Source organism: Nyctereutes procyonoides, unplaced genomic scaffold (genome assembly GCF_905146905.1).
Source record: "Nyctereutes procyonoides isolate TBG_1078 unplaced genomic scaffold, NYPRO_anot_genome, whole genome shotgun sequence".
NCBI classification, from domain to species: domain Eukaryota; kingdom Metazoa; phylum Chordata; class Mammalia; order Carnivora; family Canidae; genus Nyctereutes; species Nyctereutes procyonoides.
The window spans coordinates 14,462,322-14,480,474 of NW_026575134.1; the positions used below are offsets into that span (position 1 = coordinate 14,462,322).

At 47.4% G+C, this 18,153-nt stretch overlaps 1 protein-coding gene across 4 annotated transcripts in view; it reads left to right on the top strand.

Annotated features, from left to right (window-relative positions):
• Nucleotides 1–18,153, top strand: part of ATXN7L1 (ataxin 7 like 1) — a 244,271-nt gene that overhangs the window by 102,524 nt on the left and 123,594 nt on the right. The window contains exon 4 of one of the 4 annotated variants that reach the window (XM_055300981.1): nt 6,781–7,980. The exons of the other annotated variants lie outside the window; for them this stretch is intronic. Within the exon in view, the coding sequence (XP_055156956.1) occupies nt 6,781–6,866 (86 nt within the window). The 3' untranslated portion in view covers nt 6,867–7,980. Of the gene's footprint in view, nt 1–6,780; nt 7,981–18,153 lie in introns of those variants that run through there. 4 annotated transcript variants of the gene reach the window in all.

The window sequence follows — 18,153 nt, forward strand, 5'->3', positions numbered from 1 at the left end:
TCTGAAGGAATATTATTCAGTTCGCTTATAGGTTATGATCCACCCTTTCATTTCCTGGCCAGAAGATTCCATCAGAACAAAGTTACGGTCATTTTAGCAGCCGCTGAAGGCGTTTGGTTGTGTTCCGCAGGAGAATAAATCCACTCAGCATTCTGATTAGTTACAACCGGTGCTGAGAGAATTGTGCGAGCCAAAAACTCCAAGTATGTGTTTTATGCATGTAAACTTACTAATGAGAATGGGGCTTGGCAGAAAGCTGAGCTCAGAGTTGCTTGTTAGTATTCTGAGAGCTGGATTATAGACACAGATACAATACAATTTGATCTTGATAGCATCTCTCATTCCCAGGCCTCAGATAAGTTTGTTAAGCAGAAGGATGAGAGGAAGCCACCTGGAGAGAGAATTGTTTATAAGTGGCTCAAGAGACCTTGGCAGTTTAGGACTCCTTGGCAACCTTGCTGTGACCTCCCGCCTCTCTTTGTGCATCTGTGGAATGGGCATGGTGGTTATGCTCTCAGGTTATTATTAGAAATGAATAACTTGAAAATGCCTTGGCATGTGACTTCTGCTATAAATATGCCTCACTGCCATGGGGATGAAGGAGTTTTTAGCTGCCACGTACGACGAGGTGAGGCAGGGAACGTCAGTCACTGGCAGCGGGAGCCTTGCCAGAGTCGGGAGAGGTGTTCAGGGAGAGGTCCAGGGCTTGTCTAAGGAGAGAGAACAGAGAGACCATCTATGAAGCAGTCTGGGGCCACATGGTGGAGTGTTCAGAACAAACAAGCACAAAATAAATGTTTGAGCGTCTGGCCTGAAATTAGAAGCAAATAGGGGATTGGAGATGAGCCTCTGTCTTTTCACACTGCATGCTCTATGCTCCGGCTCTGGCCATGCTCTGAATTCCAGAGGGTTGGGCCTAGGGAAAGGGAGACGACCTGGGCAGACCAGTGTCCATGTGGGGTTCAGCTGCTCTGTTTAAAAGAGATTGTATTAGAGAAGCAGCACAGGTTAGGAACAAGCCAGACCCTGGGACCCTGCTGTCTCGCTGTGCTTGTGGCTCTGCTCCTCGCCAGCCAGGTGACCTTCCACCAATCGCTCAGGCTCTCTGTGCCTCTTTCCTCATCTACAAAATGAGGGTGAAATTAGTACCTGTCTCGGAAGTTGTCAGGAGAATAAAATGAAGAGTGAACACGAGTGTGACGCTTGGAAGAACACCGGGCATCTGTCTACGCCAGCATCGTGAGGGCTTCCCCAGCCCTGCAAATTCCGGCATATGGCAGGGAAGGGACACACTTGGATTGGTTGAAGACAGTTCACCTCGAGAGGATGGAGGGTGTTGACCATGAATTACATGATCATTCCCAGAGAGGCTGCATCAATGGAAAGAAAAAGAAGAGTCACAGCCAGATGATAGCCAGCCTTGGCTGGACCTCTGGTTGTATTCACAAAAGCAGATCCCAGTGGCCGGTATCCTAGAAATTTATGTTTGTTTGTCTCACGCAAGTCTGTCTTGCCCAGAGTCATTCACTGATACTGTAACTCTACTCTGGAATCCTCCAAAAATCATTTCCCTGTTATCTGCCTGCCTCAACATGGGAAAAATCCCTCTCATCTGGAACTCCTGTCTCATGCCTGCCGTCCTGCCTCGCTGCAGTGTGTGGGCAGGTCTGCTCTCTGCTGCACACTGTCTTCAGAATGACTGGATTTCAGACTTTCAGAGCAAGCGTCTTTAAATCTACTGGTGAAAGGAGACAGCAATCATCTGCTGGTTGGTGTTTGCCAAAATGTGGCCTTACGACGGGATGAAGTGATGGCTCCTGGCATAAAACCTGGTTCCCCCTGGGCGTACACCCAGCCTGAACAGCTCCTTTAAAACCAGAAGCAATTTGTCATCTTTTGATTCTCTTCCAGCACTGTCCCTGTCACAGGTAGATAAATGAGGCGGCATATGGGTGTCCAAACGCAGGAACGTCTAATCCCAGCGGTGTCCCGCAGAGCCGTCACTCCACGAGGATGGAGAGCACGGTGGGGTGGTCCCTGGCTTCAGGATTGTCACCATAAGCAAATTTTTTCATTGCATGTCCCATTTCTATGCATGAAATGCTTTCTCAGAATCTCCCGGCCCCCAGTGTGCCTTTGATAGGTGTTTCTCATTTCAGAATCCTGAAATGAATCATATGTTTGTGAGCTCAACTTCTCATGTCTCTGGTTCCACAGAATACCACTAATCAAATCAATGTCTCAGCAGAAGCCAACGAGCACCCCTGAATTAGAAATAGAAGGGGGCAGGGCTTGGTGTTCTACAAAGCATTGATGACAGAAGGCCAATGGGAAGGGCGGATGCGTTTCCGTTCACCTCAAGTCCCATGCTCCGTATATGACTTGAAAGATACCCACACAGTCTTCTCCACAGCCCATGTGGACTGTAGATTTTCTTTGTGGCCTGTAACTAAAGTCACCAGGTCATTCCCAAGGACGCACTAGGCAGAAGAGGCCTCTTGATGCCTCTTGCTAGCCAAAACATGGGAGACCCGTGACACCCCATAAGTGAAGGATAGTCCTGTGTGGCGGATGAACTCCGCCAGCCAGGGCAGGCCTGGTGCCCATGCCAAGGTCTGAATGTGTTGCTGGTCCTGCCAGGCAGCTTTGATGTCATCTGTGGCCATTGGTCACACCCTTCATCCCCGTGGCTGCCGGATTAACTGGGCACCCACAGTCACGAGAATCTGGGCTTGGCTGGATTAACTCAAGTTCATCCCTAACCACAGGAAAATCATCTGCCCTGATAGTATTACAGTGAGTCATTGAGCATCACTGAGGCACCCTGAGAAAGGAGCACACGTGGAGCATTTTCTCAAAGCTGGGTCTATTGAACATGGACCAGATTCTTCACGGGCCACCATAAGGACTTCATAGCCAGCTCCTAATTATCTATGGTACTGAAGAAGAAATCTAGCATGACCTTTATCATTTAAAAATACATCCCCCCAATTGAGCTTTGGCCACCATTTTCATACTAGAAATCTTCTAGGGGAGGGTGGTATTTCCTTTTATGTTTTCCCAATTAACCAGTAGTTTTAATGAGCAACAAAATGACCCAGCGGGGCTGGGAGTACAGCATGGAAGGGATAATTGGCTCAAGGTTAAGGATGGGTCTGCCTCTGTTCTTCCTCTATCAACTGTGTGCCTTTGCTCCATCTACTTTATAAGGTCAGGAGAAAATGAAATGTAGAAATGTCCCCGAGCCTAGCCATAGGAAGCACACCATATGTCTTAGCTGTTGTCACTTATTTAGACTTACAGAAACTCTTACTTCATCAAGAGGACGAAATGACAGAAGAGTTTGTTCACAAAAGACAGGTGCGAATCTAAGTGAATCTTTAAGGTAATTCTGGATTTCATTCATGGCGAAATCACATCATCTTTTTTTTTTTAAGCTTAAAAGGCTGAGCCAGCTGTACATGATATATTAAACCCACACATTTACTTACTTTAGAAAAGTTACTATTTTGAGAGTATGATCACTCCTGGGGAAAAAAATAATAAAACAATTTTGGTGTGCCTCTTGTCCATTGAAAAGAGTTATGAAGAATGATTTCCATTCCTTGGATTAGTGTCTTCAAATTCCTGCTTTCTTTTCAAGCTTTGTCATAAAGCAAGAGAAGGGAGGACGGAACTGCTCACAGAAGGAGTTCCTTGTAATTCCTCTTCACTGCCCCAGAGTGTCTGGCACAGAGGCACTCAGTCAATGTCGTATGAATGAAGGAATGAATAATTTAGATGTTTAATTCTTTAAGTCAGTGATACTGAACCTTTAGCCATGCATCAGGATTGTTCAGAGGGCTTATTAAAACACAGATTGCTGGGCCCCTCACCCTCAGAGTTTCTGATAGGGTGGGTCTGGGGTGGGACCTGAGAAGGTGCATTTTCACCAAGCCTCCAGATGGTGATGATGCCATTGGCTTGAGAACCACTGGTTTGGGGTCCATTCTACTGCTTAGGTTTACTGGTTGTTGTTGGTTTTTTTGTTTTGTTTTTTTGGGTTTTTTTTTTTTTTTTTTTTTTTTACCTGTTTCAAGACTTCTAAGAGATTGACATCTGTTGTCTGACCTTGCTTGCCCCATGGATTAAGATAGACTTTGTAAAAATTACCAGGATATGATTAGATAGAAAAACAACCTTGATTTTTTTTTTTATTGAAAACTACATTTTGTTCCTTGTATAAGTTTGAGACAAGTGGGGATCTCTGGGTGGCTCAGTGGTTTAGTGCCTGCCTTCAGCCCAGGGTGTGATCCTGGAGTCCCGGGATCAGTTCCCACACTGGGCTCCCTGCGTGGAGCCTGCTTCTCCCTCTGCCTTTGTCTCTCTCTCTCTCTCTCTCTCTATCTCTCTCTCTCTCTCTCTCTCTCTCTCATGAATAAATAAATAAAATCTTAAAAAAAAAAAAGTATGAGAGAAGTGAGAATCAGATCCCCACCTTCTTCCTGACTGTGGTCTCTGCTGACAGGACGCAGTCTATAGGGAAGTAGGGTGTCACACCTTGCAACCTAGTCTGATTGTATCTCCATCCAGTTTTGGAATCCCTGCTTCATGTCAGAGGCGCTTAACTGCAAAGTTGAAACGAGACATGACCTTTTGCAGAGGCTGCAGATGAGCAAAGAGGGTATAGGAGATGAGCATACGATACAAAAGGGAACAAGTTCCTTGCAAAGTCTTTTCATGCTGGCTGTCGGCCTGACTGAAGTCATTAGGCCCACGGGATTCGGAAACACGGAGGGAGTTTCATGGCCTGAGGAAGGCTTCTCTCTGCAAAAAGTTGTCCTAAGTCACTTTGGATGGCAGGCAAAGAGCTAGAATTCCCAAACCCAGGCCTCAGGAAGCTCCCCGCCCACTGTGCATCCCCCTCTTCTCAGGAAAGAGTCCTCAAGACCCCCTACTGAGGACACTCAGTAGAGGCCAGTGACAAGTCAGTACCAGAGGGACACCAGAGCCCCTGAACATAGAGAAGAGATCAAAGTGAAACCTGAGAAGGGGATTGGAGGGAAGGAGGGGACCAAGACTTCCTCTGAAGTGGTGAGAGTGTATCTGTAACCTAGTGCTGTGTAACAAATGGCCCCAGCCCCTGGCAGCTTAAAACCACAAATATTTCTTGACTTGTAAAGTTTCCATGGGTCACAGGCCCGGAGTGGTGTAGCTCGGTGGCTCTGGCTTGGGCTTTGTCATGGGGTTGCAGTCAAGCAGTCATCTGAGCCGCTGTCATCCGAAGGCTTGGCTGGGGCCGAAGGACCCTCTTCCAAGATGGTCCACTCACCTGGCTGTAGGTGGAAGGCCTCAGTTTCTCTCTCAGTACCTTAGGCCTCTCCGCAGGGCTGCTCACAACATAGTAATTAACTTCCCCAGAGCCACTAAGCTGAGAGAGAATGGAAGTCAGAAGGCTGAAACAAGTGCCTACATCTGGCCCCCACTCAAGGGGAAAGGCATGAGATGCCACCTCTTGAAGGAGGAGTGCCACCACAGAGTGAGCCCCTTTCATCCGCCTCTGGCCAGGCTCAGGAAAACACAGGAATAAGTGACATGGGGCCTTTGGTGAAAGGAGGATGGGAGCTTTAAAAAGGACTCCAGGGGAGGCTGTGGGAGTTTTACCTGATGGGTCTGAGGAAGGGTGGTTGTGTAGAGGCAAGGGCATAGAAACTCTGTGGGGTTGTGCAGGCCACGAATCTCTTCAGGCCATGGGCTCCCTTGCTTGCAAAGGGATTGAAGCCACCAGTGAGCCCCAAGGCTCAGGTTTGGTTCCAGAGAAGAGGAAGAAGGGGCTCCTGCTTAGAGCCATCTCTGTGCTAGAGAAAGAGCAATCAATAGCCCTGGCATCGCCTGGGTCACCTGGCCTGCCAAGTCCCCAGTAGGCAAAGAAGAGCAATCCCAGGCAGATGTAGCATCCTGGAATATAGGGGAGCCTCTGGGCTATGCCTCCCAGGAAGGATATTTGGGGCAGTGGGGGTGGGAGGATGTTAGGAAGCAGAAGAGGGGGAGCCTCACTCGTTTTTATAAAAGTGATCCCATTAGGGAATGATGGCTCAGGACTGCTGGGCACAGTGACAGCCCTTTGTGGCCGTGGCTCCTGGGTCCCACACAGAGACCTCCCACGGGGGCGCGTGCTTATTTTGGCCACCCCAGCTGCATAAATGGATCCTGTTTAGCGGTCTTCTTTTGAGAATGCAGAGCCATTGGTGGTCATATTGTACTGTGTCTGTTCTTATCTCCCTATCATCCCCAGGGAATAAGCTAATCAAACTTGCTGATGATTTTACACTAAGAAGGAGATAGCTAATAACTTGGATGACAAGTATTAGAATACAATGTGATGTGGATAAATTGGGTCCATGTATTAAGGGCTGTAAAATGAGATTCCATCAAGGCATGAATAATGGTGCCTCTGGAAAGGATTAATCAAATACCCCATTAAAAGGTATAGGAATTCTGGTCAGACAGCTCCTGTTTAATTACACTCCTGCCCCCACCCCGCCCTCTCACTCGGTTCCCTCTGAAACTACTTCCTACTAGGAGAAATGTGGAAAAGAGTTTAGAGGAAATTATAGAAAAATTGGGACATACGTTTTGATAGAACAAGATCATGAAGACAGATTTAAGCAACCAGGGTTTAATTTAGAAAAAAAAAAAAGATAAGGCAATTGGCTTGAGTAATCATTTACAAATGTAATTTCCAGAGGAGCCCTGTTGATACCATTCAGCAAATGCCAACAAAGCATTTACTTTCCAAAGGGAGAAAGCAAGACAACAAGACAAATGAAGCCATCTCCAGGAATGGACCAGACAACAGCCAAGCCATAGAGAAGAATCAGGTGTGAGAATGGACAGTGCAGAAGGTAGACACAACTACTGAAAGATCTTGGAGGACTGGCATTGTCTGGAGAAGGCTTTCTGGAAGAGGAGACCCCAGTGGAGCCCCGCAATCTGGACAAGCTACCATGTACTGCAAATTCGTGAGCACACTCTGGTGACAGGGTTTAGGGAGAGAATGGGCTTGAGCAGAGCAGGGGGCATCTGTGGGATTCTTCTCTTCATTTCCACCACTACCACTTTGGTCCAAGCTGTCATCACTTCTCACCTGGACAAGTACAAAAAGCCTTCCAGCTGTTTTCCGTGCTTCCACTCTTGCTCCTCTACAATCCATCCTGCACACAAAAGTCAGAATCAAAAATCAAAGTTAATCATATCATTCTCTTGACTTGTGGCTTGCCATTGCTTTTAAGCTAAAAGTAAATCATTATCATGGCTATAAAGTCTTGCATGGTCTGAACCACATCCTGTGCCAGGTCCCCTTTCACTCTATATGCCAATCAAGCCGACCTTCAGTGTTTCAGCACATTGGGTCTTCCCGCCATCGGGCCCTTGCACATGCTTTTCCTGCTCTGTATATGATTTTCTTTTTCTTCTTCTCCTCTTCCCGAAGCTAACTCTGACTCATCCTTCAGAATGCATCTTAATGATTACTTCCTCCTGGAAGACTTCTCTGATTTTCATAACTAAGTAAGCACTTTCTTATACCTCAAAAATAAATGTTTGTTGTGTGAACATATGATTAATGTTTATCTCCCTCACTAGGCCACAAACTGCAGGAGGGCAGGGACCCAGTCTTTGATCCCCTAGAACCTTGCACTGTCTCAATAAATATATACCGACTGGATCATGACATTTAACTCGGAACACTGAGACTAGTGGAGAAATTATGGTTTACCGGTTGACCAGTATGTAGGAGAGTGCCATTGTGAATTCTTACTGGGATGAAAAGCTGATTGCATGTTCAGACTCTGCCACCTGCTGGTTGTGCTACTATAAATAAGTCACAGGTCCTCTTGGGGCCTGTTTCCTCATCTGTAACATGGGGGTACCAACAGCCACTTCACATGGTTGTAGTGAGAAATTAATGAAATAATATATATAAACATATTTTAACTGTAAAACCAGACATAAATATGCTTTGTCATTTTTTCCAGTGTTGTCATTAGCAATCGGATGGATGGATGGATGGATGGATGGATGGATGGACAGATTAACAGGGAGCCAGTGTGAAAGCCAGAGGGGGGGGGAGCCTGGCACAAGAATGGTATAATGGAAGCCGAAAGAGGAGGGAATTTCAAGAAGTAGGAGGAGGCTTGTTGATTGACCACAACATTTCATACAGTAGAGCAGGCAAGCAGAAGGAGAAAAAAAGAATCTTTCAACTCAGAAGTCACTGGTGACCTCAGGACAAGTCCTCCTCAGCCTTGTCACATGTCTGTGCTTTCAATGACATGCCTTAATTGTAACTTAATCACTTTACTGATCTTTATCTTTTTTGGAGGAGGGAAATCAAATTGATTTGCACATACAGCAAAATTGGGGAGATGACTCTGGCTGCCACCAGCAGGTGCTGACAAGTGAAGAAATGAGCGTCAGAAGATAAGAAAATACACTGAACATCTATTTTTAATAAGGCCTAGTAAACCTTGGTTATTTATTAAATTGCCATAGATAATTAGGTTTCAGTTTCCAGGGTCCTTTCGTTTTAACTCCCTGTGTTCCAGGAGGTGGAGTGGGGCTGGATGTGTAGGCAGGAACCTGTGGTATGAGACCCATCTGAGGGCACTTTTGCTGCTATGAGCTTTTTCTGGGTCTCTACATCCCACTTTCTACCACAAGCATCAAGGCAGGGTGAGTTGCTCTAATACGTACACACACATCCTCCCTAGCTAAGTACATGGTCCTTGTGGACCTTTGGCTCCAACGTGGTGGCTTAGGCTTCGCCATGCAGCCCTAATCCAGTGGATCTGCCTGTGTGCGGGCCCTGGGAGCAAGTGGCCCCGGCTGAACCTGAGCCCCCACGCTTACCATCTCAGGGCTGACTCCTGAGGAGTAAGAAAGACACGTCGCCAACTATCACGTGGAAATGAAACAACTGGTGGTCTTTTCTAGTCTGTTTTTTTTTTTAATTTTTTTTTTATTTATTTATGATAGTCACAGAGAGAGAGAGAGAGAGAGAGAGAGGCAGAGACACAGGCAGAGGGAAAAGCAGGCTCCATGCACCGGGAGCCTGATGTGGGATTCGATCCCGGGTCTCCAGGATCGCGCCCTGGGCCAAAGGCAGGCGCTAAACCGCTGCGCCACTCAGGGATCCCTCTAGTCTGTTTTTAACTTTTTCCCCCCTTCCCTAGTGGAGTATCTAAGTTTTGTCAGCCAGGTTTGGAAAGCATGGGGGTGAAGGTGATGTTGAAATTGGCCATTAGAGGTTATTTCATTTCCACGTGATAGTTGGTGATGTGGAACCTGGGGTCTATGAAGTGAGGAGGTGGTAGTCAAGAAGACTTTAAAATGGCTCAGGGAGGGCTTGAAACCCCCGCTCTAGTGCCTCTCCGGCACGATGGCTCAAGAGCGTCTTGCCCATGTAAAGACAGATCCGTGCGTGTCTCTGCTGCCTGCTGCTCCTCAGGGGCCCATCTCCCAGAGCCAGGACCTTCTTTGACAGTCTTAGGCTCAAAATGTTTAGTCAGTGAAATGGTTCCCTGTGAACTGATGCACACAGTTTGCCAAGAAGGAATGCCCAGGCCCTGGTCCACGGATGAACGGCACCGCCCCTGGAAGTCCCGTGACATCCCAGCCTGGGAGGTGTGGGAGGCACAAAGCGAAGGCCTTGTGCCTGCCTTCTGTCGTGGAGCCTCCCGGGCAAGCTGGGTGGTCAGTGGGAGCTCCTGGCTACAGCGGGACCTGCTAACTACTGATCTGTGTCCCCCACCCCCCTGGTGCACTGAAGGGACAAGGCCCAAAGCTCTGGAGTCTTTCTGATGTCCAGAAACACGAGGACACGGTCTCCTGCTTCAGACCGAGGGCGTGATGGTTCAGAGCGGGGCGGGGAGTGGGGTCACAGTTCAGCTCTGCCTGCTTCCTGCCCTCTGCTGGCTGAAATGTCTTATCTAGAAAATGGGACCTAATGGAGCTTTCTCAGAGAGGCGGTGTGAAGACTCCATGCCCTCCTGCACATAACCTGCTTAGACTGAGCCCGGCCCAGCGTGAGAAGGGAGCTAACAGAAGCACGGGAGCCGTGGTGGATTTAACCCTCTTGCCATTCTGGTCTACCCTTCCAACATCCCTACTGGGTCCCGGTTCACCCTGCCCCTCCAGACAGTCATGCCCCCGGTGGCCTAGGCTGAAGCTGGGAATCTTGAGAAGCTAGGAGTCCATGATGGGGTTTGGGACAGGGACAAGAAGAGGGTTCCAGGAAGGACCCTGTGGAATTCCTAGTGATCCTGAGATGGGCCCCGAGGAGCAGCAGGAAGCAGCAGGGAAGACAAGTGTCGCAGAGCCCAGGCGGGAGAGAATTCCAAGGAGCATCAGAGGTTTCAGAAAGGTAGCCTAGGACGGGAACTAAGACTAAGAAAAGAAAGCTGCTGAATCGTATTTGCCTTCTCAGAGAAAGTGAATTCAAATTAATTTGGTTTTAGAGTTTTTGGTGTTTTTTTTTTAAAGATTTTATTTACTTATTTGACAGGGAGCGAGAGAGAGCCCAAGCAGGGGGAGCAGCAGAGGGAGAGGAAGAAGCAGGCTCCCCGCCTAGCAGGGAGCCCCATGTGGGGCTCCATCCCAGGCCCCTGAGACCATGACCTGAGCCAAAAGCAGACATTTAACCAACTGAGCCACCCAGGCCCCCCTGGTTTTAGAGTTGGTGGGGGTTTTTTTATTATTATTTTATTTATTTATTCATGAGAGACACAGAGAGAGAGGGAGAGACACAGGCAGAGGGAGAAGCAGGCTCCCTGTAGGGAGCCCAATGCAGGACTCGATCCCAGGACCTGAGCCAAAGGCAGACGCTCAACCACGGAGCCACCCAGGCATCCTGGTTTTAGAGTATTAAACACACATGTTGTCATCATTGGCGATACCCTAGAGGGTTATTAAAAAAAAAAAAAAGCTTCCCAAATTGCAATTCTCTTACCATCTACACCCTAAAAGCAGGAACCCAATCCTGCAGAGCAGATTTGAAAAACTCCTGAGCCCATGAAAGACATCAGTCTGCCTATCCAATGTGTGTTAAGCTCTCCCAATCACGCTTCCCTCCCTGCTCCTTCCCATCCCACGTTCTCCCCACTGTTAACAGGGAGGTGGACATACAATCCTGATTTCCCTCACAAATAAAATCCCTGGGAGAATCAAGGAAAGAAATACGAACAGAGAAGCAGAATGTGATCGGTTCAGACCTTTGCCTGATTTCTTTTATTCCCCTCCGACGTCTTTCAGACCCTTTCCATGGCTTTATACACCTACTGCTGTAATAAAGATCTGAAGGTTAGGGTCAGGAGCCTATTGAGTCTGGAGAGTGCCTTACATTTTGAATTTTTTATCGTATCCATCAGTTTTGGAGCTTTTTCTTCCTGTGCAAATCAAAACACCCCACATGTATTGAAAGTGTTACAGGCCTCTTGTCTCCTCGTACAACATTGCTCATTTTTTTGTCCATTTTGGGGTGTCATTGCCCAGTAGCATGTAATTTAGGGTCCTGGACTTATTGGGGGGGCCTAGAGGTCACCATTAAGTAGATAAGCTCTTTGTTAAGTCAATATTTGATAAAGCCTTTTGAAAACGCTAATAATTATGTTTGTGGGACTGTCTGCTGAGATTGGAGAAGGGAAAAACTTTTTAAGTGTAACTTTTCTTGCTCCAAACCATAAGTAAATGGCCAGATCTAATCTTCCCTTCATCTATCATTTATATTTATTACATTTGGTGAGTCTGGTTAGTGGTCTAGATTCCTTTGGGTTTTGCTACATCCAGGCTCCTATTATGCAATCATCTTTGATAAAACTTAACAGTATACAATCCCGGGCCCTGGGGCCTAGCGTAACGTCAAACCCCATTCCAAACTATATTGAAAGGCATTAAAGAGAAGCATTCCCCAGTCACTTCCAGTTGTTAAAAAAAAAAAAAAACCTGTCATAAATCACTAGTTCCACAGAGAGCTTCCCCAGGTCCCATTCTCCTACTGTCTCATTACGTCTATTGTGAGAAAGTGATTACAGTGGGGTGTGCCCTCCTTAAGAACATGCCTTGCATACGGGGGTTTTCTCAAGCAGGTGATTATTCACATTAAGAATGAGTGCATTTGGACCCGTTGGCGTGCACCAAAGCACGATCCAGATGGCAGAAAAAAGGCAGGTTTGGTGGCCTGAGTCCTGAACAGACAATTTGTAAGGAAAAGACATAGATGGAGGGAGAACTGATGGTCACTTGAAAGAAGTATAAAGGACATCTAAAATATGGATGGGAATGAATAAATAAATAAATAAATAAATAAATAAATAAATAAATAAATAAAATAAAACGTGGACAGGAGTGGCCGGTAGAGTCTCGGGATACACAGTTGGGTGATGAAACCATAAATAAACACGAAGAACTGAAGAGTGTAGGCTAGGAGTGGGGCTGCTTTTGGGGGCCGGGGGTGGGCTGCAGTTGGGAGGGGTGCATGGAGGGGCCTCCGGGGTGGCAGCAGAGCCCCCTTCCCTCACCCTGCCGCTGCTTGCTAGGGCACTTGTCTTCGCACTTCCCCCGGTGCAATCCATTGTTTTGTGTGGTTTTGAGTGGCTGTGCTTTATTTTACACTAGAAACTTCTATTTTAATGAGTCCACTTGGGGTTCATATTACCTCCAGTCTTTCCAGAATTTGGCTTTGGCGGGGTGGGGGGGGTTCGTCTTAAAATATGCCTTCGTTTTCTCACTGAGAGGAAAATTATAAATCCAGCTGGAAGGTCACCGTGGGGTTGTCTGGCAGCGTGGTCAGAACTGCGAGCTTGGTGGTGGAGTTTTTCTGGGTTCTGGCTACTGAAAATCCTCTGGTCTTTCTCTTCTCCCTTTTTTTTTTTTAAAGTAGCTAATTATCTAGTTAGTTGCTTTTGGTAATGGAATAAGCACCCGCAAACCCACCTTCCCTAAACAAAAGCCCTGACTTTGACAACAACCTCTGCTTCTCTTCCTCCTCCCTGATCTCTGGAAGTCTTGAAAGGCCACAAAGGCTTGCTATGGGAACTTGGCCCTGCCATGAACCCCTACTTTCTCTACCTGATTGTCCCTGGAAATAAATGCCAGCCTGAAGCAAGCACCCTCCTGGTGTGATTTTAGGGTGACCTCTGACATCTTTCCATCCAACAGGGGCATCATTCCTTTGCCTTGAGGCTTTCACCCCTATTAAGTGTAGTTCCACCAGGGCATTGAACAAGGTGGAGCTTAGCACAAATAAGTTAGGTGAGAGCTAGTTTCATAAAGAGTAGGAATCTTGAAGCCTGAGGTCAGGGCACGGGAAGGAAAACCCAACAGGGAGTTGGTGGGAGCTTACCTTTTCTTCTTTCTCTTCTTCTTACTACACTGGCCTCAATGTGTCGATATTTTTCAGCTAACTCTAGGATCCCACTAACACACAGCATTTCCATCTGTCCCTGGGGCTGCATGCAGCTCGTCGTCCGACCCTCTCTGGTTGCAGAAGCCTGAGTCCAAACCTGTTTGGGAAGGAATGGGGGGGACCTCATCTGTTTTTGCTCACCATTCAGTTCTCAACCCTGGCACCATGCTTGGCACATAGTGAGTATTCAGGAAACACTGGATGAAGAAGGCAAATGAATAATAGGGACGTCTGGGTGGCTTAGTGGGTGAAGCATCTGCCTTCGGCTCAGGTCATGATCTGATCAAGCCCCACATAGGGCTCCCTGCTCAGTGGGGAGCCTGCTTCTCCCTCTCCCTTGGCTGCTCCCCCTGCTTGTGCTCACTCAGTCTCTCTAATCTTTAAAAAAAGTGAGTTGGAAAAAAATTTTTTTAAAAAAAGAAGATAAATGAATAAACAGGGAACCAGGTCAACAACCAGCTTGCATTGAGGAAGACCACACAGGGATCTCCCAAGAGGGGCAGGAGACAGGGAGGAGGTGACTGCTGTCACACGGTGGGTTCTCAGGGACACCTCCCCCTCACCTCCACCCCTGGGCATTCCCTCAGCAGCAGCCCAGGGTCAGCCGCTTCTGTGCCTCCCTGTCCTCGGCAAGGGAATCAGCCAGTACCTAGTTGCTGAGAAGTACCAGCTCTTACCACGTTTTCTCCCACTTGGACAGCACGTCTCAGGATCATGGAAGCATTTTCCCACACACTGTCTGATGTGCACTACCCCAGAAGCCCTTAAAGTAGGTGATGCCCACTCTAGAGAGGAGGAAACTGAGTCCAAGCTCGATATCCTAGTCCCTTTTGAGGAGCCGAGCTATGACTGGAACCTGGGACTTTGGATCGTTGCATCCAGTATCCTTCCTGCTGCCCTGTCCTAGGTGCCGAGATCCAAATAAAGGGGAATCCAGAGTCAGCCTTGCCCTCAGGAAGCTTCACATCCATCTTGGGCACAGAAAACAATCGTACACAATACACATAGGCCACTGAACATCCTGGAGCACTGCCGATCCTTCGGGTTTGCCTCACAGAGATGGTAGGAAAGATTCCTGCCGTTGTTTCTCAGAAAGTTCTTATCAACTTAATTATGGAGTATGCACTGGGGTGGCTCAGCAGGCTTCCCCTGGCTGCAAAATGGGGAGAACAGAGGGACCATAAATCATAGAAACCCCAAGGAAATCCCAGAGACCTTATTTTTGATCAGTTGTGTCAATCTCACGCTTGAGCAGGCCTCATTAGAAACAACCACATTGTGGGTCGGAAAAAGAAAGCAATGGGCCTAATCCACATCGAGATAACCATTCCCTGCAACAGTTACTTCCCGGTACACAGCAACGCCTGTGCCCTTGGACCTGCTTCCCTCCCCCGAGCTGTTTCACATCCCCCTCTTCTGATGCTCTCTGTGACCCCATATGGGCAGTGGGGCTGATACTGAGCCTTGGACACATGGCCCGAGGCCCCTCAGCATGTCGCTGCCAGTGCTGGAACTTGCACCTGAGCTCTTGCTGGCCCCCACCTCTTTTCTGGCTTTTTTCCTGCAGAGGCTCCTGCTGTCCATCTCTTGCAGCCTGTCCTTGAGAACGACCCTGCAGGGGCGGCCCCTGCCACCCACAAACCCTCTCACCAACTCTTGCTTGTAGTACGTTGGTTAAGTGCTCACTGACCACTTTGCTGCGTTATTATCATTTGATTCATCTATGCCTAGGGGGAGGAGATGCTATATTTAGAAGCTTAATAGCAAAAACTTCCCAGTCTTCAGTTCACTGGGAGCTTCCTGGTGCTAGGATGATCCCAGGGTCTACCCACTGTACTCCCATCTACTGAGCGCAGGAAGATAACCAGACGGCTTGGTCCATGGGGCAGCCAGCGTGCTGAGGGCTGCGGGAGGTTGTGGCAGGGTTCTCGAAGAGAGGACGGACCAATACAGGAAAGCAGATAGTGAGAAAACCTTCGAAAAAATAACCAGATCTTTTTTATGCTCCTCTAGGGGCAAAAAGAGAGAATTGATCTTCCTGAGCTCCTGGGGTTGGGGTTGGGGCTAGTCCTGAGGTTGCCAGGCAGTGGTTCTTAGCTACGATTATACATTAGGGTGACCTGAGAACCTTTCCGATAATCATGGTGCAAGACCTGGAATCTGTGTTTTTAAAACCACTCATGATCCCAGAGTGCAGCCAAGCTTGAGAACCAGTGATCTGACAGGTAGTGGTGGCTTTGCCAGGTGTCGGCCTGGTAAGGCTCAACTACGTCTCCCAGAATTCCCTGTCCTAGGGTTCCTAATTGGGTTGGGCCACAGAGGGATTCCTGGGAGAGCTGGAGGACTGAAGGGAAGCAGTGGGTGCATTGTCACCTACCTGCTGACTCACCCCATTGCCATGTAGCAGCGGCCAGGTCTGCAATGGCTCCACCTTTCCCTGGATCCCCCTTCGACTTCTCTGACTCTCAGGCCAGTTGCAAGTGCTTGGCTCCATGGCTTCTGGGGATATCCATACTATCGAGGTCAAGGGCAGCAAGAACACAAGTTTTATTTTATTTTTTTTCTATTTTTATTTATTTATTCATGACAGACAGAGAGAAAGAGAGGCAGAGACACAGGCAGAGGGAGAAGCAGTTTCCATGCAAGGAGCCCAATGTGGGACTTGATCCTGTGACTCCGGGATCATACCCTGAGCCAAAAGCAGATGCTCAACCACTGAGCCACCCAGACATCCCAAGAACACAAGTTTTAATCCATCTTCATGGGGCTTCAGATTGTTCTTGGCCTACCAAGGTCTTTCCTTCCCAACCAGCAGCCCTACAGACTTAACACTCCAGCATCGAATACAGAAACAACAGCCTTATAGGGGCTGTTTAACCACCAAGTACTATTGTGAAAGGTCAAATACTTGTTATCGATCCATATACAGATCCATCAGTATCCATCCTTGTACTTCCTCAACTGAACCCGACCAACATAGGTAGTTTTCAGAATTGTGGAATTAAGGGGTTGTTTTCATCCAGAGAGTGAAGGCCTTTCTTTCTTTCTTTCTTTCTTTCTTTCTTTCTTTCTTTCTTTCTTTCTTTCTTTCTTCTTTCTTTCTTTCTTTCTTTCTTTCTTTCTTTCTTTCTTTTCTTTCTGTCTTTCTTTTTTTCTTTCTTTCTTTCTTTTTTCTTTCTTTCTTTCTTTTTCTTTTTTTAGAGATTTTATTTATTCATGAGAGACACAGAGGCAGAGACATAGACACAGGCAGAGAGAGAAGCAGGCTCCCTTTGGGGAGCCTGATGTGGGACTTGATCCTGGGACTTCAGGATCACACCCTGAGCTGAAGGCTCTGCCTTCAACCTCCCAGCCACCTAGGCACCCCATGAAGGCCTTTCTTAAACTGGAGGCCCAGGTGGCCTCTGATTGAAGGGGAAGGCAAGTCTGATCGCCATCCCCCAGGGTGGCACAGGAGGGGCAATCTGAAAACCTTTGGTAGATTCATGCTCTCCAGATCCAGTGGTGCATGGGAAACCAGACTTTTCTGGGGGAAATCTTAAAAATGTAAATTCCTAGGCTTTACTTCACATCTAGGAATAAGTATCTCAAACGATTGGATTCCAAGTGAGAATTTTTCTAAAGCCTCCTTACCCCAGCCTTTCTGGGTTGTTGGTAACATTCTGTTTCTTGATGAGGGTGTTTTATACATCCAATGGTAAAAGGTGGTACATGTACGATTTTTGCCCTTTCCTATATGCATGTTATATCTCAACTGAAAAAAAAAATGCACCAGCCCCCACCCTTCCACTCCCCATAACCCCATATCCCAGTGATGGCCAAGGTTGATAACCACTGGTCTAGATGATTCCTTGTACCCTTCCTGGCAAAATTCAGAGAGAAGGAGCAGAAGATATTCAGCACTTGGGAATAGTTAAGGTGCATCCAACATCCTAATGATACAATCCTATGCAGTTATCATAACAGTGCATGGGTGACAAGGAGAACAAGACGGGGCAGTTTGGAAGATCATACTGGAGCCAGACCATGGAAAGCTTTGAATGGCAAACTGAAGAAAAGGAAAAGCCACTTTCAGAGTTACGGCTTTTTTTTTTTTTTTTTTTTTTTTTTTGAGGAGCGGCATCTGGTGGCAGGCCAGGGTGGTTGGTGAGGGGTGGTGCTTACAGATTTTGAAAGTGACTGGTAAAAATAACATTTAAAAAAGTGCAATTGTAGGGGATCCCTCGGTGGCTCAGCAGTTTAGCACCTGCCTTCTGCTCAGGGTGTGATCCTGGAGTCCCAGGATAGAGTCCCACATCAGGCTCCCTGCATGGAGCCTGCTTTTCCCTCTGCCTGTGTCTCTGCCTCTCTCTCTGTGTGTGTCTCTCATGAATAAATAAATACAATCTTTAAAAAAAATAAAAATAATAAAAAGTGCAATTGTAAAGGAGCGCCTTGGTTAAGCGTCTGCCTCCGGCGCAGGTCATGATCTCAGGGTCCCAGGATTGAGCCCCTGCTCGCCCCCTGCTCAGTTAGGGGGTCTGCTTCTCTCTCTCCATCTGTCCCCCCCATGCATCATACTCTCTCTAATAAATATGATCTTTTTTTTTCATTGCAATTGTAAACATAAAATTATGTTACCCATCACATTTAACTGCTCACAAAACATATGGTTTAAAATGCAAACTGGTGAATGACAAAGCAGATTGCAGGCCCTGGCCCTGGAAATGGGG